Source organism: Oryza glaberrima, chromosome 2 (assembly GCF_000147395.1).
Source record: "Oryza glaberrima chromosome 2, OglaRS2, whole genome shotgun sequence".
In the NCBI taxonomy this organism is placed as follows: Eukaryota; Viridiplantae; Streptophyta; class Magnoliopsida; order Poales; family Poaceae; genus Oryza; species Oryza glaberrima.
This window is the reverse complement of record NC_068327.1, coordinates 25,465,321-25,491,544: the sequence shown is the minus strand read 5'-3', so window position 1 is coordinate 25,491,544 and position 26,224 is coordinate 25,465,321. Positions and strand designations below refer to the sequence as shown.

Here is a 26,224-nt window from a genome sequence, read left to right as displayed (position 1 = left end):
GAGACGCGATCTCCCAAATACCCAGGACACTGAAACGTCAATGGATTTCGCAAACCACAGAGCTAGTTAGTCAAATGAGGACTAGTACTGCAACTCGAAAGTAGAAGAAGCAGACAAAACAATCGCCAACTGGGTATTTGTAAAAGCAGTACAACCAAATGTCAACCATCCATTGTGCCATTGTGCAGCTCAAGAACAGATCATCTCATAGTTCAGTATACGAGCTTCAGGGTCATCCATTCGTGCATCTGGCCTAAGAACTCAAGGAAGCCCTGGAACTCTAAGCAATTAAAAAAAATTCCCCTATTCTCAGGCCTTGCAGGTTTTTCTACAATTTCTATTCAGTCCTTTGAGCATCTATAGCTGAGCAAAATTCCAGGCAGCACAGTATGGCGGTGCAGACACATTTTCCTCTCCACAGATAAGAAGCAGCGCTGCATTCCCTAAATTAAGAAAACACATAAGTAACTTGTATACGTAATTTCCAGTTAGGACATAGATGCTGATCAACTAGTAACTTATATACCGATGTGCCTTTCCATATACTTACCAAGGATATGCAACCTCCCTACAAAAACCGTAAGGCTCAGTTAGAAGATCGTACATAGTATGAAGTATGAACCGAGAATCTTCGGTCAGGACATAGGGACATAAAAAGTAAGGCACATCTTCATGCTTCCATCGCTACAGTTCTAACGGTGCCTAGATCACCACAAAACATGGTAGCAATTAATCCCAGTTTCAACATTTGAGCAATCAACACTTCAATATCAGTCGCATAGCCTGACAGTGAATAATTTATTCACATCAACATTCCTGAGCTTACCATCCTCCAAAAATTCAGGTGATTTTCTTCTTGAGAAGCCAAAAAAATCAGATATGGATGAAACTTGAGTCCGCATGCCTACTTTTCCGCAAACAACATAAAAAAGGACAACAAAGTTTAGTCTTAGATGAATCAAACTGACATTTTAATCTCAAAAGAATCAAATTGCATTTTAGTCTCATAAGAATCAAATTACCAGATTTAGCTGTAAGTTTACTGTTAGTGAGAATGGAGAATCTTCACAAACATGTCTTTGAGCTCCCTATGTGATGTCATTGCTTCCAATATCTTGTCATTGAATATCACTTCTTGAGACAAGTTGAATCCTGCAGCATGGGGTTCTTTTGAAAATAGCAGTTTGGACATATGATCCTTCTTAGCTTGCCTATCATATTTGTCCTTCTCCTTTGTCCCTTCTGTGATTAGATTGTATGTATACACAATCTTCTCTTGACCAATTCTATAAGCTCGGCCAATCGCCTGCCTTCCAACTGAAGGGTTCCATACAACATCAAGGAGAACCACACGTGATGCCCCGATAAGTGTAATGCCTTCACAGCATGCCTTCGTTGATGCAAGCATTACCTTGGCATTGCTTTTCATGTCATTGAAGGCCTCCATCAAAGCTTCTCGATTTTGAACAAGGACATTTCCACTCATCAGTAGGATCTCCTCACCTTCTGTCCAATTGAACATTTTACTAAGTTGGTCCATGATCAGAGATAGCGGTTCAAGATATTGACTGAAAACAAGTACTCGCTCTTTCATGGCTTCACACAAACGGACAATTTCCAAAACAAATTTTGTTTTGACTCCTACGCACGGGTTTGGCCGTAAGCTCTTCAGCAAAGAGACATCCACAGAAGATGTTTCTTTTTCCGACAGTTTTGCACATGTGACGAGGAACGGGTGTATAGATGCAAGGGAGATCTTGTATTCTGCATCAAGAGTCCCCATTGTCACTGTGTTCTCCATTGCTGTGATGATTTCCTTTTGATGAGGAAGAGGATTCAGAATCACAACTGATTCTCTCAATCCTGGAAGAGACTTTTGAAGAATGTCACCGTTATGGATGTGCACAATTGGATCGAGTATTTGCCGGATTTCATCTATCTTTTTCTCTGTTATGTTATTCAGTGTCAAGGATGTCCAGTAATCCTCAAGGCCTATTTTCTTGAAACTTTTAGAAGCGAAGTGTCTTGCAAACTTTGGTCTAATCAGGTACAGGACATTAGAGAGCTCAAGAAAGCTATTCTGAAATGGAGTACCAGATAGAATTATTCGCTTTTTGGTGCGAACTTCTTCAAGAACCTTCCATATGAGACTTTTCTTGTTCCTTGGTGTGTGCCCTTCATCAAGGACCAACAAATCAGGCTTCTCAAGGAGCAGATTCCTCACCATGTTCCCATCCATGCTGCTCTGGTTCGCTAGTTTCCTGAAAAGCGTATAGCTCACACCAATTATACTGCTCCCTTTACGCCATGATGCCAACTTCAACTTTCGCCTAAATTTGTGATCCAATTTGTTTCTAGCCAAACTTTGGGCCAAATTTTCATCCATGATAGCCAGCTGTTTGATGGTCCTGTCTTCTTTCCAGTTAATCTCCTTGGAGTTCAATACATGAAAAGGGACCTTCACCTTCCATTTTCTGAACTCCTGTTCCCATGTAGCAAGCATCCCTCTGGGAGCAATTATCACTGGACAGCACTCGGGAAAAAACGCAAAGTAGGATTGAACAAATGTGATTGCTAGTCTGGTCTTCCCTGTCCCTGGTGCATGAGAAATCACACAGCCACCTTCAATAGTGTTTGCATTGTTCCTCAGCTGTTCAATTGAAGTCCCCCCTGCTAGTTTTCTCCACATGAACTCAAAACCTTCTTGCTGGTGCGGGAACATGTCCTCCCGGACCCCAGGAACTAGATCCCAAACCAGGCCAGTCTTTTTACCACCAAAATCACGTGGTCCTTCATATCCCGCTGATGTTAGGATATCATCAAAAAACAAGTCTAACTCGTGATCTTTTCTCATGTCCCTTTCAGTACAGGACTTTACCTATTGAATGAGAAAAAAAAGAAAACATATATAATTTTTTGCAAGATAATAGATGATTAATCAGAAGAAAGGCAAAAGCATCAGTCAGGTGAAGTATAAGGTCTTTGGGAAACATGTTGAAGTGTACAGTAGTAGCTTACCATGGAGGGAAGTACGAATCTGATTTCAAGATCAACAAAGTTGCAGTGCTTGCATCGAAGTCCTATTTGCTCATCAATAATGAGCTCATGCTTCCCTTGGATGCATGAAGCTGCTTTGTCCGCAGGGATTTCTTGCTCATCTTCCTTTTCACCCTGAAAACAACGATATGAGCATCACTTTTGTATTTAGATTTTTTTACTGGAGATAAAAAAACACAGAATTTCCAAAAGAGGTTTACATTTGAATGCATACAAAAGTTAATGTTTGTCCTAACATGCTGAGAGGACAAACAAGGCAACTCAGACCTCCCTATAGGGAGGCTTTACAAACTTATTCTGACAACCACTTCCTGAGGCTGATGGATATCCATTAAGAACATTAAGCTAACTCGTGTATTAGCAAGGGCTATTGATGATGCATTTATTTTGCATACTTATATGCATATAAAATTTTACTACAAATTAAATGATACTACAGCTATGAATAATCTTGTGAGGCAGCAAGACTAACTTTCTTTTTAAATATATATTCTTTCTTTTTTCTTTTTTTTTGAAACCGAGCAAGCAATTGCTGGTGTTATATTAAGAAAAGGCAGCAATATTTACAATGGTGCAAGTAAGCAGTTGCACTTAGAAAGGGAAACAAAGCAAGAAAAATGGGACTGCGACTGCGCCATACATATATATTCTTATGCAAACAAACTTTTTGTTTCTTAATTACTCTTTGTTTTGAATTTTTATGTACATAAATATCTATTCATACACAAAAGACAAAACAGTTTATTGTTCTATAAATTAATGATCAATAGTCAGGTTTGGAGCAGGCTGATTTAATTTCAATAATAGTTTCAGAATCCAAAACTAGTCATTAGACACATTTACTTGGCTTATATAATATATATATAGAATCCATCCTAGCTATTATTCCTGATTAAATAATAAACCTCACATTAAAGCCATTCAAGAAACACAAAAGTCAGGGCTGATAGCGCACTTCTATTGACATAATTAGAATTATCATTTTAGATAATAATTATAATTCTAACTATATTTGCGTAGCAGAGAGCACGATGTACCTCCTCGCAGTTGTGAGAACAAACATTTATGGATTCCAAAGCAAAATCAAATTCTTTCCACAGTTCATCTTCATCCTGTAACTTGTCATGTTTGGATATCTCTTCCAGCTTATCGTCATCCCCAAATGCGAATACCAGGGGCAATCTCCTGTCAATTTGCTCTTCAGGAACAGGCTCATATTGGTTGCTCTCTATTTCATCAAACATGGGGTCGAGCAAATGACCATACTTTTCTTGGTCTGCCGTTGCTCGCCTGCGCTTCCTCCTCTGAGCAATCTTTACATTTCTCTTGAAGGATACACCACCCTGTCCATTGAGCCCATTTGTTTGTCTCCCAACTTTTGGTCCATTGTTTCTGACGCATTGTGGAGTGGAGCCATCCTTTTTCTTGTTGGAACCCTCCTTCTTAACCTGCCTACGAGGTGCTCCTTCTTGTACCCTCCTAGAACCTGATCCTTCCTTGACATCACATACAAATGTTGTATCCTCCTCGCTATCACTATGGGCACTTTGCCTCCTGTTCAATTTCCTCCTCTTCACAGCTCTATGCTCCTCATTGCCATCGCTGCCGCCATCATCATCCGCACAATCCCCACCGTACGCCGACTGCTCCGGCTGTGGCACATCCTCCTCCGACCCCGAGCTAGACACATCGATACAGTAAGGCTTCGCAAACGTCCCACGCTTGAGCAGTTTCTTGTCCAGGAGTTTCTTGCGTTTGAAATTTGATCGTGTGCGAGCTCTGATATCCCTGCCAGTCGAGGTGTCCACCTGTTGTAGAAAACTAAATCCCTCAAACATCCTCTTTCCCATCAGCGGCATTGCCATGATTCTTGATCGGGGAGGAGATTCCTCACCGGCCTCACCCGGTTGATCAGGTGCATCACCCGGTTCCTCCTCCTCCTCGTCATCATCATCATCATCTTCTTCCTCCTCCTCCTCCTCCTCCTCCTCCTCCAATTCCTCTTCATCCCCTTCCTCATCGCTGAAGTTCTCATCGCTATCATCACTGGTTTCATCTTCATCCGTACCCAATTCCTCCTCCTCTATCTCCGCAACATCGTCCGTACCTCCACCTTCTCCCCTGATTCCACCATTGCCATGATCGTTGTCATCTGAACGAACCTCCACCTCCACCTCCATCTCCATCTCCTCCTCACCTTCTTCTTCGTCCTCCTCTTGTTCCTCCACTTGTTCTTCCTTCACTTGTGCAAAAGCTCTCCCCTGCTCTTGTTCTTCCTCCTCCTCCTCTCGTTCCTCCACTTGTTCTTCTTCCTCTTGTGCAAAAGCTCTCCCCTGCTCTGCCAAGCGTGACCGAGTTCTCGAACCAACACCCGTGCTCACCCGGTTCACCGGAGTAGCGCGACCACGAACAGCGCCCTTGCTTCTCTGGCGACCTCTCCCAGGCCCTCTACCTTTTCCCCTGCCGACGGAGGGAGCACCATTGGACGGAGCAGCGGGTGTGGAAGTCTCGCGAACAACCACCCGTCGCCCTTTGCCTCTGCTTGGGGTTTTCTTTCCCCGTTTCCCCTGCTTCGCGTCGGCGGCCGGCACGACCGCACGGCCACCGGCCACATTGCCGTCGGAATCGCTCCCGGAATACGGCTCCTCCTTGATTTGAACGGGCACACGGCTCTCCTGGGCTCTGCTTGGGGCTTCTCTTCCTCCTCGCTTCCTCTGCTTCGCGGCGGCGGCGACCGGCGAGCGCGCACGCGCACGACCTCCCGCACCATTACCGTCGGAATTCGGCTCCTCCTTGACGCGGACAACCTCCCGGCTCTCCTGGGCTCTGCTTGGAGCTTCCTTTCCTCGTTTCCTCTTCTTCTTCTTCGCGGCGGTGGCGGCGGCCGGCGCCCGCGCCCGCGCACGCGCACGACCTCTCGCACCATTGTAGTCCGAGTCGCTTCCGGAACGCGGCTCCTCCTTGACGCGCACCACGCCCCTGTCGCTCCCGCTGTCAACGTCGATGATCTCTAGCGAGGGGCTACGTGCACAGGCACGGGCACGGCGGGCCGTAGGCCGCCGCGAGGACTCCGCGCGCGGGCGGGCGGCGCGGGGGCTCTGCGACCGCGACCGCGACCGTCTCCGTCTCCGCCGGCTAGCAACCACCGGCGCCGCGCGCCGCCCAGAACCCCGCGGAGCCTCCTCCCCCACGCGCTCCGCCGCCCGCGCGCGCCCCCGGCCCGTGATCATCAGCGAGCGGCGCACCTCCTGCAGGTCGAGATCGTCCTCGCTGCTGTCGAGGATGATGAGCACGCGCTCCGGGGGGGACGCCGGCTCGTACACCTCGACCTCGTCCTCGACCCCCTTCCCCTTCCCCTTCCGGCGGGGCATCTCGGCGGCGGTGGCAGGCGAAGCGGCGGGGGGCGCGACCGCGCGAGGACGCGAGCGATGTGGGTTTTTCGGGGCGGTGTTCTACTCTGCTCCGCGTTGGAGATGGGTTTTTGTTTGTTTTACGATATGCACGGGAAGGAGGAGCGCGCATAGGTGGGGAAGGCATTTTCGACATACCAGAACGGGAAAAGGGAAGAGGGGGGGGGGGGGGTGTTGGGGGGTCGGGATCGTGGGGCCCACCCGTCATGGACACGTCGGGTGAACCCCGCCGGTGAAGGAAGTACGCGGGCGCTCACCGGTGCAAGGCAAGTAACGGAAGGTGGGGCCCACGAGTCAGCGCCCGATGGTTCAGGTTCAGGGTCGGGTACGGTCAGGTCAGGTCTCCCCCGGGTCGTCGTCGATCGGGGGATGGATGTCAGTGAGGGCGAACGCACGAAACAGCCGTGACAAAAAAATGTGTGAGGCGTTTGTTGGAAAAGACCAAAGCTCTTTTATTACTCGTGCTGCACTATTGCACTGTTTAGTTCGAGGGGTTGAAAAGTATCATATTGATATATGTACACACATTTAAAGTATTAAAAGTAGAGTAATAACAAAACATATTCTATCTATAAACTACGAGACAAATTTATTAAACATAATTAATTTATCATTAGCAAATATTTACTGTAGCACCATATTATTAAATCAAAAAGCAATTAGACTTAAAAGATTTGTTTCGTAATTTACACGCAATGAAAAGTTTTTACGTAGAAAGTACAAAGGGCCTACATATGCATGTGCTGTTTGCCCCAAACCGTCATTCGTAGGTAACCAACGTAGGGGGGGTTGGGTGGTGCTCAGCACTTCAGCAGTCAGAGCAAGTTTAATAGTATAGCCAACTATTAACTCTAATTCATCTATAGCCAATCTAATAGCCCATTCATATAATAGTTACATATTACACTATTAATATCTGGTCCCACCTGTCATACACACACTCCTTCTTGAAGTCCGTGCTACAGCTGGCTATAAATCTGTAGCCCACTGATTTTCTCTTTCCTCATTTATCTTCTTAAAATATATTTGCAGTTGACTTATAGCCTGCTGCTATTGTACCTGCTCTCAGCAGCCAGTTCATCCTTCCCCGATGAAGATCCTCTGAAAGTACTAGCTGGCCCAATGAATGATACTCCTACATCTCCTACTCCTATCTGGTCATGGACGACACACAGGCCAAAGAGCCAGCCATCATCATTGGCTTCAAGAACAAAGAGGTTGGTAGCGGTAACAGTTAATCCTAGTGTTAAGGATCAAGCTAAGTGCCAGCATTTTTATGCGTTTTCATATACAACTGGAACTTTACTGAGTACAGGTATGATGGCTGATCTTTATTTTGTCATGTATTCTAGGATTCTAATTATGTACAACTTTGTTAGGTGATTCATTTAATATTTAGACTGTACACAGCCACAGAGATTTGGAAAGTTTGACTTTTAGGAATTTCGGATTGTTCTAAACCAAACTTGTGAAGGCTGATTTCACCCAGCAAACCAAAGAGATATAATCCAGGAATGATTGTTTCCACAACATGGAGATGAACTGACCAAATCAGGGTTTACAAAACCGTTTAAAGCAAGGAATGCAAAACTCCGCAAAATAATAAAATCTGTGAAATACCGAGTGGCATGCGCGAAAAATAACAACAAAATAGTATAAATCAATATTTGAATCCTAGTGACCAATTTTGAGTGAACGAAGAATGGATTTCGACCAAGAAAACATTTTGACCTTTGCTATGATTTGGACACCCCCAATTGAAACATTTTGACCTTTGCTATGATTTGGACACCTCCAATTGAAACAACACAATTGATAGTTATGCAATTATGTAACATATGTATAGAATTAAAATTATTATGACAATGGTTGAAAAAGTTTAAAGTCCATGCCATCATCAACACAATATTATAATGTCTAACAAACATGAAGCAATATAATATAATATAATATGACAACAGAATACTCATTCCATCCAAAATAAGTTCATTTTTCACCTCTCCCATTTATCCCAAAATAATTTCACTTCTTTTTCTTTACCTACTCTTGGTCCACAAATTGATGAGTCTTATTCCTTCAATACCACTTACCTACCTTTATATACATACCCACTAATACTACTTTTCATATTGATGAGGGATGCTTTGATCTTTTTCACTTTATTTGAGTACGTATGGTTAAAAATGAAGATATTTTTGAGACGGATGTAGTATTATAATGGCTATGACATCAGGAATATAATAGTAAAAAAATATTTGATATAACAACATATATCATGTAAAAAAATATCCAGTAAAAACCTCGTACAAGTGAAAACCCGTGAACAACCGAACCTAAAATTTTATAAATTCATGGAAAAAAATACTGGAGATAGCCAGATAGGTATAGGCATGAGATACATTTCCACCAAATCTTAATTTCAATCTCAACTTCATTTGGGGGGTGAATAGTGCCTTGGTTTTCACCAGATATTTCTCTATATAACATTCTATTGTCTTTTTGCCTTTTTCTTTTTAGAAAATATTTGATTATGTTGAAGTGCCAAAATTCACATAAATCTACTTTTAAAACATATTTTGATGCCTCATAGGATTACCATGATCAATGTTTATAGGATTTTTCTCAATTTTTTTTATATTCTTCAAGTCAAATTCAAAACTTGCAAATTATACTAAAGTATCCACTACATTCAGGATTCGATCCGGCTCATGCCCATAAAAGAATGAGTGCCTAACGATATTCATCAAATTTCTCAATTATTCTAAATACCAGTAAGCACTCGTACTACTCCCTTCGTCCAAAAATATAACAACTTCTAGCAGTTGAATTTTGTGCCAAATATATTAACTTCACCTATTTTTCTCTTATCAACCAATTACAACATTCCTCATTTAATTTTCCACCTACTTTATCTTCCCAACTAATCACACATAAGCCTATTTAATTCTGCCCACCTACTCCCTCCGTCCCAAAAAGAATCAATCTAATAGGGGATGTGACCCCTCCTAGATTGATGTATGTGGACATAAGGGGTGTCCACATATATTGTCTTAATAGGGGTCACATCCCTGGTCACATCTCCTCCTAGCTTGATACACACATAAATTTTCAACTTTTCCGTCACATCGTTCCAATTTCAATCAAACTTCCAATTTTAGCGTGAATTAAACACACCCTTTAGGACAAATATAGTAGTAAGTATCATGATCATTGGGTATTTATGGCAAACCATTTCCATAACTAGCAGAACGGATAACTAAATAAGCAGAAAGGGTAAAAGCTTACAGGGGATATACCAGTGATGTTCAATGTAGAGTTTGACTTTTAGGACAACCTTGCTGCATAAGCCAAAAACTCCAACAAGCACATCCTATGTATAGTCATGTATAGTCCTGGTCCTGTTTGGAGAGTTGAGAACATCAGTTCCTTCGTAAATGAATCCCCCTCTCATGAGAGATCAACATGATACAGTACTGACTGATATATAAAGGTCAAGGGGAAAATGAAGTCAAACATGGTTAGGTCGCAAGGTATGTCGAAAGCGACTACCGTGTCAACTTGTCAACATTTTTATGTACTCAGCAACACTAGAGCTTTCTCTCAAGTGGGGGAAAAAAAACTGCTTTGATTCATTTATGTACTATATGTATGCTAGCTATATGCACCATCCCGTACATCCCTCCTGTGCATCAGCAACAAAAATTTACCCTGAGCAGCAATTCCTTCGTCATAAGTCTCGAGCACTGTTGCAAACGAAAGGGAGAAAAGAAAGAAAGAAAGAGAGAAATATAGTACATACTCCCATCGTCTTAAAATATAAGGGTTTTGAGATGGATGAAATATATTCTAATACTACGAATCTGGACGGATAGGAAATATATTTCTAAGCTAAAGCCTTGCTAGGGGATATGTTCCGCCAAGAAAATGGGAGAGCCCTTCAGTGGATTGGACACAATCATACCCCCTCAGTATAAAAAAGAGCGAACATCTTCTAAAATTTAAACTTTTTTCAAAAATAAATCAACCTATACCTTCTCATCTACCCGGGTCCATCACGAAATTCTATCATTTCCAAGTTTCCATACCCCTTCACCCCAACCACCAATTCTATCTTCTTATTAATGAGTGGCATTTTAGTATTTACTTCTCACTACTCTTCTTGTTTTGGAGAACTAGGAATCCCCTTTTTTCTATGATGGAGGAAGTACTATGCCAGGAGTATCATAGAGAGGGTGATCATCATGTCGACGAAAGCATAGGATAGAATCGTGAAGTTTTGGATTCAATAGGTTCAAAATATGACCATAAAATAATTGGAAATAGGAATTCTAATATTGAAAATGCTAGTGCATGAGATCACGTGCACAGCGCACGACAGTATTAGCTAGGTGTTCCCGCTGGAAGTGCCACCGTCATAGTCCTCTGCGCGACATCAACTTCCATGAGAATGACGACAAGGGGCGGGTTTGCCAGGGCAATAAGGTGATGTGGCTGTAAATCGACGTGATGCAGGTTGATGATATGCAGCGCATGCGGTGGTCGCTGGCTAGCGACCACTGTGTGCCTCCACCTTGCTCTCCAACGCGTCTCAACCCAGACTATAGCCATTACGTAAGCAACTCGCGGGCCCTCTGCGCCATCGTTTGCTTCATGATTGAATGCAACGGTGGCGCTGAGGACAACAAACATGATCTCCTTTGTACAGTTCCGCACGATTCCACAACATCGACCCCCATGATCACTATAACAATAACAACTAGCAACACAACCGTAACAATGATCTCGGTGTAGACGGCCATGGCGAACACTAGCGCTGCGACCTGCTTCTGGCCACTAGCACAGACACATCACCGGTTGTGCCCGATCTCCGCAATGGTGCACATGACCCATTAGGATGGAACCTGTTGCTGGTACATGTAAAATACCTAGGTACAAGATCTGATACTCAGGTATTAGGTCTGGTACCTGTGGGTACCAATACCTTGGTATCAGATCTGGTACTCATAGGTATCAGATCTGGTACCACCTGATACCACACCATTTTGAAACGGATTCCAATCTTCTAACATATGTTACATCTGATCCCTTTTGTGCTCAACTAAAAATAACTTTTGATTTTACGATAGAAATCCTAACCTTAGGATAGAAGTCCAGATCCATGCTCTAACCACGGTCAATGTCATTTATAAGTCCGATGAGCCATCCTCTCCTATGTATTTTCTTGTTTAGATTTGGGGTTGGAGTAGAAAGGGACAAGAGGGATGGCAAGGGGTGGCGACGCGTCGGGCCGAGCGAGGGTGGTAGTCGGTGCTCACAAGTAAGGGGTAAGATAGAAGAGATAGTAAGGAAGGCAGTGGTGCTGCGGAGTCAAGGAAGGAGAAAAGCAAGCAACGAAGAAGGTTGTGCTGCCATGAAAGACGAGGAACAAGGGAGGCAAGTAGCGGAGAGAAGGACAATTGATGCCGGCGGCGAAAGGCGGCCAGTGGAGTGGGAGGAAGAGAACTAGGGTTTTGGGAATGGCAAGTGAACTTTATATAGGAGGTAAGGATTAATTTGGACCATCCGTTTTGCGATCCGTCGGTGATAGTTTGATTGATTTGTTAAACCTTTTTTTAGCAAAATACCATATATATATCACTTACCTTAATTATATTTTGTGCGTGATTACAATATGTACACTTCTCGATCTTGTTGTAGTTTTTCTTTTGTATAAAACTTGCATTTCAAGAGCATAAAAAGGGGTTCACTATTTAGTAAGCCTGGTTGTCAGTTTTCGCGTTCTTATAGTTTAGTTGTTTAGGTTAGTTTGTTATGAGTTGTTTGTAGTTGTGGTTTTCGTCTAATTATTTCTAATTAACTGTGCGCTATAAGGTTTGGTCTCATTTTCTCCTTAGAGTGAGACATCTTCTTCTATATATAAAACGTTAGCACCAGCATGATCGTTCCAAAAAAAATAAAAAGGGGTTCATGGACGAACCATAGCGTGTCTATGTGTGAATCTTTTTTGTGGTGGTTGATGTTCACGTGTTTGAACACTTCAAACAAAATTAGTGTTAAACTTACAAAATTTTTTGTAACGTGGTTGGATTTTATCAAAGACTAAGCACAATAGAAAATACACCAAACGAGTCCAATTTTGCTAGATATTTGTCATCAAATTTCTCCCCCTAATATTTATCAGATGTAATTACAGTACAATCGTAGTGTAATTACACTATAACTTGTATGTAATTACACTGTAACTATAATGTAACTTGTATGTAACTTTGTAACATGTTATTTCAATAAAATAGAGGTCGTGGGAACAAATCCTTTCATATATGTGTGTGTTGTGATTTTTTTCTTCCTCACCAGAACAAATCTTGTAATAGATCTAACGATTCAAAATTACATGAAACTTACATACAAGTTACACTGTAGTTACATGCAATTTACAGTGTAATTACATACAAGTTACAGTGTAATTACACTATGATTGTACTATAATTACATCTGTCAAATTTTTTTAGTAGAAAATTTGTCGATAAATGTATAGGTGGTCCCGACGAGTATAGTGGGGGCCTGTGGAGCTGCGACCGGGGTGAGTAGTTGTTGCAGTTTTGCATCCGCGGCCTCTCCTGTCACTTTCAGCCCATTTCGTTTGACCCCCTACAAGGTTTTCTTACGATTTGTTCTGAGCCCCCGCGATTCGAGATTTGTACTTCAACCACCTCTTTTATTAATCTGCTTTCTTTGCTTCCTCAAGTACTACTCCCGTACTTGTCCAGCAAGCGTGGCTCAAAATTCTTCGCCTCCCAGGGGAAAAAGAACAAGGAAAATACACTCGAACTTCCTGTTCACCCAGCACAAATTGGTGTCATCCTTCCCTCGTCCTTGCTTGCGTCAAACGATTCTGCGTCAGTTTACCGACTCACGCGAGTTCGTTCGTGTTCGTCTCCGTTTGTTGTCGTGTTTCGTGGAGGCCAGGAGAAAATAGTTCTTGTAGTTGTATCCGATCAGCAAGGAGAAGGAAGAAGAAGAAGGCTTCCGTTTCTATCGCCGAAAGGTTGCTCCCTTTCTCCTCACGATTCGAGCTGACGAGGTGAAGGCCATGGAGAAGAGCACCACGAGCTGACCCGAATCCCCCTCTCTCCAGCTTACTGTTCCTCGGAGATGGGCTGCTTCGGCCGCGTGAGGGATATGATCAAGAAGCGGAAGGGGAAGAAGAGGCCGCCGCCGCACGAGGGGCCAGCGCCGCCGCCGCCGCCGCCGTCGTCGCTCGCCGGCTCGTCCCACTCCACCTCCACGGTGTCGTCGTCGGCCGTCGCGACGAGCCAGTCGACCGAGGACTCGAGCGCGGCGGCGGCGAGGCCCGCCGCCGGGTGGAGCAGGTCGTCCGGGTCGGTCTCGTCGGCGCGGAGCATCCCGGAGCTGTACGAGGAGAGGGGCGCGAGCTCCCTGCAGGAGTTCGGGCTCCGGGAGCTCCAGGCGGCGACCAGGGACTTCAGCCGCCTGCTCAAGATCGGCGAGGGCGGCTTCGGGAGCGTCTACAAGGGCGTCGTCCGGCTGCCCGGAGGGCCCGCCGGTGGCACCGAGGTCGCCATAAAAAAGCTCAATCCCAACAGCCGACAGGTATCCTTCTTCTGCAATTTAATTGTCCAATTGGGCGGTGTTGTCCGGGTTAATCCAACTATATTACTAGTATATAATCACTAGAAAAAAAAATATCAAACTGAAGTTTAAACCCAAAAATTTTAAACAAAGAAAATGCAGCTGTTTTTCAATTAAAAAATTTGGGCTCAAACTTTTGGAATCCCTGATCACTAGCCAGTACTTTACAATTTATAAGTACCAGCCAATTGACATTCATACTTCTGACTTCTATTGTGGTAGTTCTAATATGTGAATTATGCAACTCTGCGGCATATTGGCTTCCTAGCTGAGCATGGTCTGAATAACTATGTATAGTCTAGTAGATAATATGGAATTTGCTAACACGGTAATAAGATTTGTGATGGCGTTAGTGTATCATTTCAATGTTTTTGTCTTCTCACTTCTTTGTTCTGTAGTTTCTAATGGTGTACATAGATGCATGCCTTCTATGTAATTAAAATTGTAGGTTCATTTCAATGCTTATATTTAAGAGCCTAGAAACCATTCAGTGTTTTACCTTATCCTTTTCTGTCCTATCCCAATTCTGATCAGGGTCACAAGCAATGGCTGACAGAAGTTCAATTTCTAGGGGTTGTTGAGCACCCGAATCTCGTCAAGCTCATTGGATATTGTGCCGCTCAGAGTGAACGAGGCCCTCAGAGGTTGCTGGTATATGAGTTCATGTCGAACAAGACCTTGGATGATCATCTATTCAATAAAGCATATCCCGTCCTCCCATGGGACATCAGGTTGAAGATAGCATTGGGTGCTGCTGAGGGGTTGTTGTACCTCCATGAGGGATTGGAAGTTCAGGTAACACCGCTGGCAACTCACCATCAAGAAATTCATTTTATTCATCTGAATCATAACGGATTACCCATTTTCTCCCCTAAAGTCTGAAATAGGACAGCTTTTAATAGAGTTATATTGCTAAAGGCCTCACAGTTTGTTGGTGTCCCTGAGCCGTACCATATTAATGTTGTGATTTAGCAAATGCTGTGCAAGAATGGTTGTCTGCAAGTCAATTATGTTGATCTTTTTGCAACACTTCTGAATTTTAAAGTTAACTATATATTTCATGACTGGAGATCTGGAATGAATCTAATCATATAGCTTGGATGGACATATTACTCAATCCTTTTTATTGCAAGTATTTTGAATGTCCGTTGAGTCATATGACATATTGATTGAATGGGACATACTTGAAAGAAAATGATTACCATGAACGATGAAGGGAGAATAGCCAACATGATCCTTGAAGTTTTGCTCCATGATCAATTTGGTCCCTAACCTTTTATATTGTCCAAACGAGTCCTTATAATTTGTCATGTGGGCTAATATAGTCCTTAGTTCCACTTAAATTGCCACATGAGCATGCCATGTTATGCTCTCATGCAAAATATATGGTAAAATGTCCAATTTACCCTTCCATGTACCATAAAAAATAATGAAAAGAATTTACAAACTTTATTCAATGTGACTGGATATATGGCAAACTTTTTTCACTGGATTATGCTAATACAAAGTTAAATTAGCTACAACCACTAAATATATAATTATCATGCCAAATAAATTTCATGTAAGTAGTTGCATTTCAATGTTAAAACTCTAACGGATATTTAATATGCAGGATCACCTACTTCTTTATTATTATTATTTTTCTCCTTTTCTTTCTCTCTTTTTTCCCTATGACGATATGTGTAAGGGAAAATTGGGTATGTCATCATATATTTGCATTGGAAGATGACATGGCATGTCCACGTGGCAATTTTCGATGGGCCAAGGACTGTATATGTCCACATGATAAAGTTTAAGGGCTTGCTTGGACAATTTGAAAGGTCAGGGACTAAAATGATCTCAGAGCGAAACTTCAGGGACCATAGTGGCTATTCTCCCAACGATGAATGTTACCTCCAGCTTGTAAATGGCTTTTAAGAGATCCTTAAAAATGCAATCCTGTCAATTATGGTTTTGATTTTGCTTGAGGAAACACAGAAAATTCTTGTTTCAGACTTGAAAATTTTATAGGTCATATACCGTGATTTCAAAGCATCCAATGTGCTACTCGATGAGGAATTCAGACCGAAACTTTCAGACTTCGGATTAGCAAGGGAAGGGCCAACTGCAGATAACACTCATGTGTCCACAGCGGTAAGTACTGATTTATTTTCATTGATCAAAGTAAAGGAATTCCTCTATGCAGCTTCTGCACATTCCAGTTCTTATCAAAATAGATAATGGAACATGGATTTCATAGCTCACCAAGAACAATTTTCTTTACTGCTATCAGGTTATGGGGACTTATGGTTATGCAGCTCCAGACTATGTTGAGACAGGCCATCTCACAAACAAGAGTGATGTTTGGAGCTTTGGAGTTGTCCTATATGAGATCCTCACAGGACGCCGTTCAATGGAAAGGAATCGTCCCAAGAACGAGCAGAAACTCCTGGAATGGGTGAGGCAGTATCCTGTTGCGACTAAGAGGTTCAGCAGGATTATAGATATCAGACTCAGGCACAATTACTCTAAGCAGGGCACTAGAGAAATTGCCAAATTGGCCAACAGCTGCCTTGCAAAACATGCAAAAGACCGCCCAACTATGAGAGAGGTGGTGGAGAGCATAAAGCAAGTGATGCAGCACAATGAATTGGATGGTGACGTCGAGGCATCAGGGGAGAGCTCACCACCTCATGAGGTTCCTGGGAAGCCAACCGCAGATGATGTTGCTGTGGCGGCAGCAAGGCGGCGGATGCTTCACCTGGCTGCGCTAGGTGAAAATGCAAACAATATTGCGAGGAGGAGATTCATGCTCATGAGGGCAGCTGCTGCTCCAACTCCAACATAAACTTCTGCAAGAGTTGGTGTTCTTGACTGTATTATTCTGATGTGCTTGTAAAGGTAGGTCCATTAGTCAACTTTTTTATCACTATAAATACTTTAAAAAGATCCAACATTTTGCTTACTGTAGATTTGTAATACACAATTCTGTAGGTTCAGTCAAACATCAGACTTACAGTTAATACTGTGAGGAGTTCTTTGTGGTGTCTTTGTAAATACAAAATGTAATTCTGCTTTCTCTTTTTTGTTACGTGTTCTGAACTTGTGAATGTAGACTCTGAAAATGTTTCCGTATGAAAAAAATTGTGATTGATTTGATATTTGCATGGACTAAAAATCTTGCAGTTAGTATGAAATAATGTTGCCTGCTACCATTAGTATGAAATATGATGTTGCACTCTATTCTTGATTTCTTGTAATTTGTAAGGTAAAACTTAAACTGATCTCCTGTGTTTTCTTCAACAAATTGTCCTTTTTCCCCTTTAATATTTTCTTTATTAGTGATGAATAAGTGATTTGGTTAACTGTAACAGTTCCCTTTCTCATGGGAGAATCTAACATGTGAGTCATAATTTTGCTTCCAATTATGAAAAGTTAGGATTAAGAATTTTCATGTCTCTTTTTGAAGCTTAGGCCCTGTTTAGTTCCAAAGTTTTTTTTCAAACTTCCAACTTTCCATCACATCAAATCTTTCATACACACACAACTTTTCAGTCACATAGTTCCAATTTCAATCAAACTTCCAAATTTTAGTGTGAACTAAACACAACCTTACTATGCTGTAGTATATATTTCTTTTGACTGGCTTGGCAAAAGGATCTCTGTCCACATGGAAAAAAACAGAACACTACGTACTTCCTTCTTCTTCTTCTTCCTTTTTTTTTTTTGAGAAGAGAACACTATGTACTAAACACTAATCACAAAGCACACCGAATACTTAGAAATTACCACCGTGCAACATCGTAAAGTGCATAACGGAACATGATGGCAGAAAAACATTTTTAGCTAGTAAACATGAATTTTAGGGCATGTTTGTGGTTTATTGCCAAACTTGTCACGCACAATTTAGGCAAGTTTGACGTACAGTTGGAAGCATTTGGTTGCACCCAATACTTGCCACCTTTTCCTATCCCCAATCCTTACATGCCACAGGTTCATCTCGTTTTTAGATAATGGGTTAAATAAAACCCGACTTCTACATCCCGAAGGATGTACACAGCCACAACAGGCTCATCTCTTAGCCAAACTTTGCCACAATGGCACTGAGCTCTTTTGCCACCACCAAAATTGCATCATACAAAACATGTGGCTTGAAAGTTTGGCTAATTATGGGGAACCAACCAAACATGCCCTTAGTATCAATCAATATCTTAACGACTTAACTCATTGGTTACGAAAATAGAACTAGAAGAACTGCTGACCTTCGATTATGGCCACCAAATGATCAACATAATCAATATTCCGTCCTTCTGGGAAATCCGACCCAATCTTGGCAACCCATAGCACTTGATGTTCACAAAACATGAGCTCACAGTGACTTGGTTATTATCTTCCAGAGTTCTAGTCCAGCAAAGGAGAAGAGTGTCCATAGTGCAAATTAACTCTGGGCTGACACCAGTCGGTGTATTGTACACAGACTTCAGCAAGCCAGGCCACTGAAACTACATAATGAGCAGTAGCATTTCAGAGTCTAGCTGTAGATCAGCACTTGACAATTTGAGCTTGTAAGTTATGAATTATGATATAGGTGTATGCCATGTAAGTTTTCAGATCATATACTCTCAAGTGATCTGCATACCAGTCACAAGATGCCATGATAAGTTCATAGCCTCTTTCAGATAAATAAGCTATGCCAATCATGACTAACACTTGCCTCATTGCCTGAAACAAGCTGTGGAAGTCTGTGATCTCATTTGACTACTCCACCCCCTCGATTCCTCCCACAGGCACATGAACCAGAGGCAGGCGTGGGCATTGCATCGAACAGCTGGCGAGCGCCTCGGCCCACGTCGCCCGGGGCTTCCCCTCCTCCCGGTCCCGAGCCACCACAGGGGCTGCATTGCATGCACGGTGAGATCTCCTCGGCTCGCCACCCACTGCGGCGTCAAGCGCGACGTCGACCGGTTGACCCTTGGTGAGTAAGCCCCCGTCCATGGCGCCCGACCTCTCTCGCCCTCCATCCCTCATTCCCTCTTCTCCATCGTGACAATGCAAGCGGAAAACAGAATTGGCAAGGGGAGATGGTAAGCAGTAAAGCTGCGCTGCGCAGTAGGTGTAGGTGATTAGCTAGGTTGCGCTGTCGAGTAGCCGGTGGAGGATGGCTTGAGGACAGCTGGAAGCAGCGCCTTCCATTTTTGTTGAGGGAGGATGGCAAACGTCTGCGGCGAGGCGGGCCGGCTTCGGTGTTTGTGGGCCTGTGGCTTGCCGGGCAGCAAGCAGGCCGCCCAGCCCAGCACCGCACCGCACTTCTTTATTGGTCTAAGTTCATATGAGGTTTTTAACTTGCCAACGAATCTGATTTTCATCATTCAATCCGAAAACCAGATATAACGGGTCCTGTCAAAACCGGTGTGAAATAAGTCCCAAGACGGATTTGGCTGACGTGTCGCCTACGTGGCTAGTTTAACTCGGTCTTGGGACGTAGGCGCCACGCTAGCTAAAACCGCCATACAAACTGCCTTGGGACTTATTTTGCACCGGTTTTAACAGTCGAGGGATCCGTTGTATCTGGTTTTCAGGTTGAAGGATGAAAATCAGATTCGTTGACAAATTTCAGATAAACTTATTCCTTCTTTATTCATAGTTTGGGCCGAAACCAAGTATTCAGGCAAGGCTATGGCATTACTGAAACATTCTAGCCTGTTTGGTTTTGATACCTCACAAAACAATTTGGCATTACCCATATACATGTGTCTAATTGGCATCCATTCAAATGGGTTTTAAAATCTACCTTACTAATTTTTTGGTAGTGCTAAAACTTGCCAACCGGCACTACCAAAATTTTGTATGATTTTCAGCCAAACAAGTCCTCTAAACATCAGACATGTGTACCATTCATCTCAAAAAATAGTTTTAAAACCAAACACGTTCTTAAACCAGGTTCGCTTAAAGAGGGCAATTAGTTGTCATTCATCCTTGAATCGTGGTTTAAAATCAAAAGAGAGAGCACAAAAGCATTTGTTGCTTGATACCTCAACCCATCATTTCAAGGGGCATAGGCCACTAAGACTAAGAGCAAGGCGGCATGAAATGGGCGTACTGTTCTACTACTCTTTTTTATGCCAGGAAATGCTGAACCATGATGCATATAGTATAGCATTTGACTCCGCGGACTTATTGAATTAGTGCATTTGGCGTTGCGTGATAAGCATCTTTTCTCTCTCGTTTGACATTCCGAAAGCTGCAGTTGCTTACTTGCTTTATTCATCAAATAACCCCGTCAGTGTGGTTTTGGTTATTTTTATATAGTCTTCTACAAAAATAGTTAATTACTCCCTCCGTTTCAAAATATTTGACACCGTTGACTTTTTAGCATATGTTTGACTGTTCGTCTTATTCAAATAAAATTGTGAAATATGTAAAACTATATGTGTACATGAAAATATATTTAACAATGAATCAAATGATATGAAAAGAATAAATAATTTCTTAATTTTTTTAAATAAGACGAATGGTCAAACACGTACTAAAAGTAAACGGTGTCAAATATTTTGAAACGGAGGGAGTATATATATTCTGTTACTCTATGAATATTGATCACTTAATATAAGTAGAGGCCTAGAGCCGGCTTAACAGGAAAACATGCCAAGTTTTGTAGTGCGAAATCTAGCATGTCTCCAGATTCTCCATCGCAATGTTTTTTGCTGAATTTCCTCATGGTTTTTTCCCGGTTCAAAGTTTGTAAAAATCAAGCTATGAAAAAAATATCGTCAATTCGTTAAAAAAAAAGTTTAAAAAAATAGCAGGTTAATGTACAACCAAAAGTTACTTTCAGGTTAATTTACGAGCTTACTATAAACTGAAGTTGACCACGTTAATTTTTTTGCACTGCCATGAAACACTTGTGGTTTAATGATTCCGCTTCCTTATTAGAGCACTTATTAAGAAAAACAAGAACTAACCATATTGGGGTTTTGACTTTGCCGTACTATTAGTGAGCATTTTTCCTCGGTACATATCATCAGCTTCGGATTCAACAAAATCATGAGTAGAGCATTGCCGAAGTGAATTCCACATCAATGATATGACGGCAAGAAAAGTGCCGCCACTGATTACGTAATATATAGTGATACACAATAAGAATATAAAGTTCCTAGACAACTGGTGCTCAGTCAAATGGAACCGCGATTAGGATATCTAGTAGAACGATAAGATTTGGGAGGAAGCACAGATAGAATGCGTTTGTGTGTGCATCTCTACTGCAGCAAACATTTATAGAAGAAGCAAAACTAGTTCAACGCATGAAAAGTAATCCGGGAATTTCTTTGTGACAAATTGGACACAAAAAATCTTGTACGTATATCGTAGACCTTTTCCAGAGCTCGTGGGTATAAATACATGCCATCGATCGCAGTTAGCATCACCCCTGCATCACTCGAACTTGGAAGCTGCAGATCTCACGTTGAGCAGTGAGCAACTGTTCCATTGGCGCACTGATCGAACGAGCAGTGCGAACTTGAGGTGAAGCATGCTGCCGTGTTCATCGATCTTGGCTCAAATAATGCTCGTCGGAATTCGACGTCGCTGAAGAGGAGATAATCAATTCCGTGTTTCTTTCTTGTCCTCGTGGTGCAGATCGAGCAGCTAAGCGAGATCGACGCCGCCGCCGCCGCCGCCGCCATGGAGCGCGCCGACGCGGACCGCACGCGGGTGGCGCCCGAGATCGGGAGCCTGCACGACGAGGACGCGGAGGCGGACCCGGCGCGGGCGCGGGAGATGGAGCGGCTGCAGCCGTGGCGGGAGCAGGTGACGGCGCGCGGGGTGGTGGCGGCGGCGCTGATCGGGTTCGTGTTCAGCGTCATCGTGATGAAGATCGCGCTCACCACGGGGCTGGTGCCCACGCTCAACATCTCCGCCGCGCTGCTCGCCTTCCTCGCGCTCCGCGGCTGGACGCGCGCGCTGGAGCGCCTCGGCTTCTCGCCGCGGCCCTTCACGCGGCAGGAGAACACCGTCGTCCAGACCTGCGCCGTCGCCTGCTACACCATCGCCTTCGGCGGTACGTCGCCGGGCTGCAGCCTCTGCGTCGATCTCTTATTACTATATAGGCAGAGGGTTCCATTTTTGGAACGGAATTTCCGAAATTTTGATCCTCCAATAGAATATTCTTTCGGCCATTTTTCAAGAAAACATTTAAATTTAAATAAATTTTGTTTAAATTTAAGTATTTAATTTCGTCCAAAACATCTTGAGATTCCCACAATTTCTAAAATTTCGCTTCTATCAGTACTCCTGAAATGTTTTTCAATTTCAATAACTTGACTCTAAGCAGGGTTTTATATTTCAAAATGGAAAAAAAAAGACCGAAATTCAAAAATTTGGAATAACTTTCTTGAAGTTTGAAACATATTTTAGCTAATTTATACATATGCGATTTTTTTTTAAGCTTTGGGCTTCACCGTCGTTGTTAGTTGTGTAGCGGTGAGTTTCAGCCAGTTTCCTTATAATTAACCGTGCAATTGTGTGGTTTTCGGATCCGGTTTTCCTTATAAACTGGATCAATTCTCTTCTTCTAAATATAAAAGTGGAACAAAGTTCATTCCGCCTTATGTTTCAAAAATTTTTTTTTAAGCAGAGCCAATCTTAGTGAAATTTTGGAAAATTGTACCGATACCACCGTAAAACCTGAAATTTCGGAAATTTACACCGAGAATGTGAACCTCACATAGATGTTGATCTGTGCTCTGTATTGATCGATCGGTGTGAGTGGTTCATGCAGGTGGGTTCGGATCGACATTGCTGGGCCTGAACAAGAGGACGTACGAGCTGGCCGGGAACTCACCAGGCAATGTGCCAGGGAGCTACAAGGAGCCTGGGATTGGCTGGATGGTAGGGCTCCTCCTGGCTATTAGCTTCGCGGGTAACCTCAGCTTGATTCCCCTAAGAAAGGTGTGCCTTTCTTCCCTTAATTTGATCCACTTCGGTTAGTTCTTTTTAATTGTTTATAGAATTGTTGAAACAAATTATTTACTTAATGTTTGAAAAATGTGTTTTCTGATAAAACTTTCTACTAGTGTACCGTTTGGATCACTTTTAAAAAATAATTCATTGTATATATTTTTAGAGCCTTTAGAAAAAGTCATCCCTATTATCTAATATATCATAGATTAATAAAATTTCCTTAAAAAGGATATTCAATTATCATAACTCTCTTGTGTGAGGTGGCTAAAAAAAATCAAAGTGTTATCTCACTTTCCATGGACCCCTACATGATAGTTGTTGTTGGTGGTGGATTGGTGGCTGAACACTACCACCACAATCTTTTAAAGCAGTATAGATTTGTTAAGTTTATTTATTAAAATATTTTCTTTATATATATACTATACACACACACACACACACACACACACACATATATATATATATATATATATATATATATATATATATATATATATATATATATATATAAATAAGTAGATAATACGTAGCAATAATCCGCCCAATAATGATCTGTTTCAAACTGCGCCACCCTCTCCTAATTTCTAAAGCCAGTTGGTTGACAATTGACAAAGCTGTCATAAACTCAGTAAGAAAATGCAATCAAGTAAAAAAAAAACTTTTGGAAATAACAAATCCAAGATGCGGTTGGTACGTGGCAGCAATGTAAAAAAAAAAAAAGCAGAGCCCAAAGGATGGGAACATTCATGGACTACAGTAGCATTATATAAGTAGTGATGTGACACAAAACATTTTTTAAGGATAAAAAATAGGTCTCAATTATCTATTCCTACTAAATTAATTGGTACTAAATGCTTTCAGGCTTTGGTCGTAGACTACAAATTAACTTATCCAAGTGGAACTGCAACAGCTGTTCTTATCAACGGGTTCCACACAGCCCAAGGAGATAAGAATGCAAAGTATACGTGTTTTCACCTCAATTAATTGTGCTCATTGCATTATTCTTGTTAGACAGTCGTTGACCCTAAATGAACTAATTCTGCAATCTGCATTCATGACAGATTGCAACTCCATGGGTTTCTAAAATATTTTGGGCTTAGCTTATTTTGGAGCTTCTTCCAATGGTTCTACACGGGAGGCAATGCCTGTGGATTTGTTCAGTTCCCTACTTTTGGTCTGAAAGCCTGGAAACAATCGTAAGAATTATATGCTAATTTCCTAATTGTTCATCACAGATTTATATAAATTGTAGCATGCGGTGACAAATTTTCTAAGTCTGAATTTGTTTGGATATCAGATTCTTCTTTGATTTTAGCCTCACATATGTTGGTGCGGGGATGATTTGCTCACACCTTGTGAACCTCTCTACCCTCCTTGGTGCGGTCATTTCATGGGGAATAATGTGGCCACTTATCAGCAAACATAAGGGGGACTGGTACCCTGCAAACATACCTGAAAGCAGCATGACAAGTTTGTATGGTTACAAGGTCTCATATTTTCTCAATGCTTAATGTAAAAGCAGATACTACTTACAAAACCATCAGATAACTTATGTAAATTGCTCCTTTTGCAGTCGTTTTTATGCATTGCTCTGATTATGGGGGATGGCCTGTACCATTTTGTTAAAGTTACCGGTGTCACTGCTAAGAGTTTACATAATAGATTTAACCGAAAAAGCGTTAGCAACACAGGTGAGAAAATGAAACCATTGCAAATTCAACTACATGGAAATGGAATGCCTCTCACACTCTTCCATCACCTTAATTTTCACATACTCATAACACTGTTAATGATGGCTAAATGAAATGAATTGCAGCATCAGAGGAGGGTGATATGGTTTCATTAGATGATCTACAACGTGATGAGGTATTCAAGAGGGGTACTGTCCCTTCTTGGATGGCATACAGTGGTTACTTCTTGCTAAGCATCATTGCGGTAATCACCATACCGATAATGTTTCGACAAGTGAAGTGGTACTACGTGATCATAGCCTACGCGCTCGGCCCGGTGCTAGGATTCGCCAATTCCTACGGAGCAGGGCTCACGGACATCAACATGGGGTACAACTACGGCAAGATCGCTCTCTTCGTCTTTGCAGCTTGGGCTGGCAAGGACAATGGCGTCATAGCCGGCCTTGTGGTTGGCACCCTGGTGAAGCAGCTGGTGCTCGTCTCTGCCGATCTGATGCACGATCTCAAGACGGGACATCTCACCTTGACATCGCCGAGGTCCATGCTCGTGGGAGAGCTCATCGGGACAGGCATTGGCTGCTTCATCGCGCCACTGACGTTCATGCTGTTCTACAGGGCGTTTGACATCGGGAACCCCGATGGCTACTGGAAGGCGCCATACGCGCTGATCTACCGCAACATGGCGATCCTCGGGATCGAGGGCATCTCGGCGCTGCCCAAGCACTGCCTCTCGCTCTCCGTCGGGTTCTTCGCGTTCGCCGTGCTCACGAACGTGGCGAGGGACGCCCTGCCGGCGAGGTACAAGAAGCTCGTGCCGCTGCCGACGGCGATGGCCGTGCCGTTCCTCGTAGGGGCGAGCTTCGCCATCGACATGTGCGTCGGGAGCCTGGTGGTGTTTGCTTGGAACAAGATGAACAAGAAGGAGGCTGCCTTCATGGTGCCTGCTGTTGCGTCTGGGCTCATGTGTGGCGATGGCATTTGGACCTTCCCTTCTTCTATCCTTGCTCTCGCTAAGATTAAGCCACCGATCTGCATGAAGTTTACGCCTGGAAGCTAAGAGGTGTAGTGTGTTTAATTTCATGGGTGGAGGATTGCAGAAATAAACAGTGATGATTAACTGTAAATGTGTCTTTTGGTTGTAGTGAGCTGCTGTTTGCCTATGATCCAAGTCATGTTTGTGTTTTAATTTACCTATCGAATTAGCTGTGTTTGTACACTTGTACATTTTATAACTTGAGAATTGTTTAGTTTGGCATACATAAAATATGTTATAACTTTTTTTACTCACATGTATAGGATTGATGACTACTACACTGTAATCTCAGCTAAGGTTGTGTTCGAGTATCAATTATTATAATCTTTAAAATAAATTTGTTTAATTCTTCTCTTAGAAACTCTTATATAAATTTTTTAAAAATAAATGTACCATTTAGCAGTTATGGACACGCTAACGAAAAAATAATTTGGAATTGTAGTTTA

The 26,224-nt window shown here is 42.5% G+C and overlaps 3 protein-coding genes across 5 annotated transcripts; 2 read left to right on the top strand and 1 right to left on the bottom strand.

The window, feature by feature from the left end:
* Window positions 1–149: 149 nt before the first annotated feature.
* LOC127764025 (SNF2 domain-containing protein CLASSY 4-like) lies at window positions 150–6,439 on the bottom strand. Of its 2 annotated transcripts, none has more exons than XM_052288830.1 (6): window positions 4,095–6,439; window positions 3,019–3,171; window positions 1,023–2,878; window positions 827–904; window positions 551–702; window positions 150–443 (listed from the first exon to the last, which is right to left on the bottom strand). In XM_052288830.1, the coding sequence occupies exons 1-3, from the start codon at window positions 6,426–6,428 to the stop codon at window positions 1,046–1,048; spliced, it is 4,320 nt and encodes a 1,439-aa protein (XP_052144790.1). In that variant the 5' UTR covers window positions 6,429–6,439; the 3' UTR covers window positions 150–443; window positions 551–702; window positions 827–904; window positions 1,023–1,045. The 2 variants fall into 2 exon arrangements, with proteins under 2 accessions (XP_052144790.1, XP_052144791.1); XM_052288831.1 differs by having other exon boundaries at window positions 551–568.
* A 6,722-nt stretch (window positions 6,440–13,161) lies between these two features.
* LOC127763200 (probable serine/threonine-protein kinase PBL19) lies at window positions 13,162–18,054 on the top strand. 2 transcript variants are annotated; one of them, XR_008015685.1, is made up of 5 exons: window positions 13,162–14,078; window positions 14,652–14,912; window positions 16,128–16,250; window positions 16,390–16,997; window positions 17,091–18,054. XR_008015685.1 is itself a non-coding variant. In XM_052287838.1 (4 exons), the coding sequence occupies exons 1-4, from the start codon at window positions 13,620–13,622 to the stop codon at window positions 16,942–16,944; spliced, it is 1,398 nt and encodes a 465-aa protein (XP_052143798.1). In that variant the 5' UTR covers window positions 13,162–13,619; the 3' UTR covers window positions 16,945–18,053. The 2 variants fall into 2 exon arrangements, 1 of the variants encoding a protein (XP_052143798.1); XM_052287838.1 differs by having other exon boundaries at window positions 16,390–18,053.
* Window positions 18,055–21,528: 3,474 nt separating this feature from the next.
* On the top strand, window positions 21,529–25,967 carry LOC127763199 (iron-phytosiderophore transporter YSL15). Its single transcript, XM_052287837.1, has 8 exons — window positions 21,529–21,617; window positions 21,732–22,152; window positions 22,873–23,042; window positions 23,916–24,013; window positions 24,116–24,250; window positions 24,352–24,541; window positions 24,628–24,745; window positions 24,871–25,967. Exons 2-8 carry the CDS (start codon window positions 21,777–21,779, stop codon window positions 25,800–25,802), a joined length of 2,019 nt encoding a protein of 672 aa, XP_052143797.1. The 5' UTR covers window positions 21,529–21,617; window positions 21,732–21,776; the 3' UTR covers window positions 25,803–25,967.
* The last annotated feature ends 257 nt before the right edge of the window (window positions 25,968–26,224 follow it).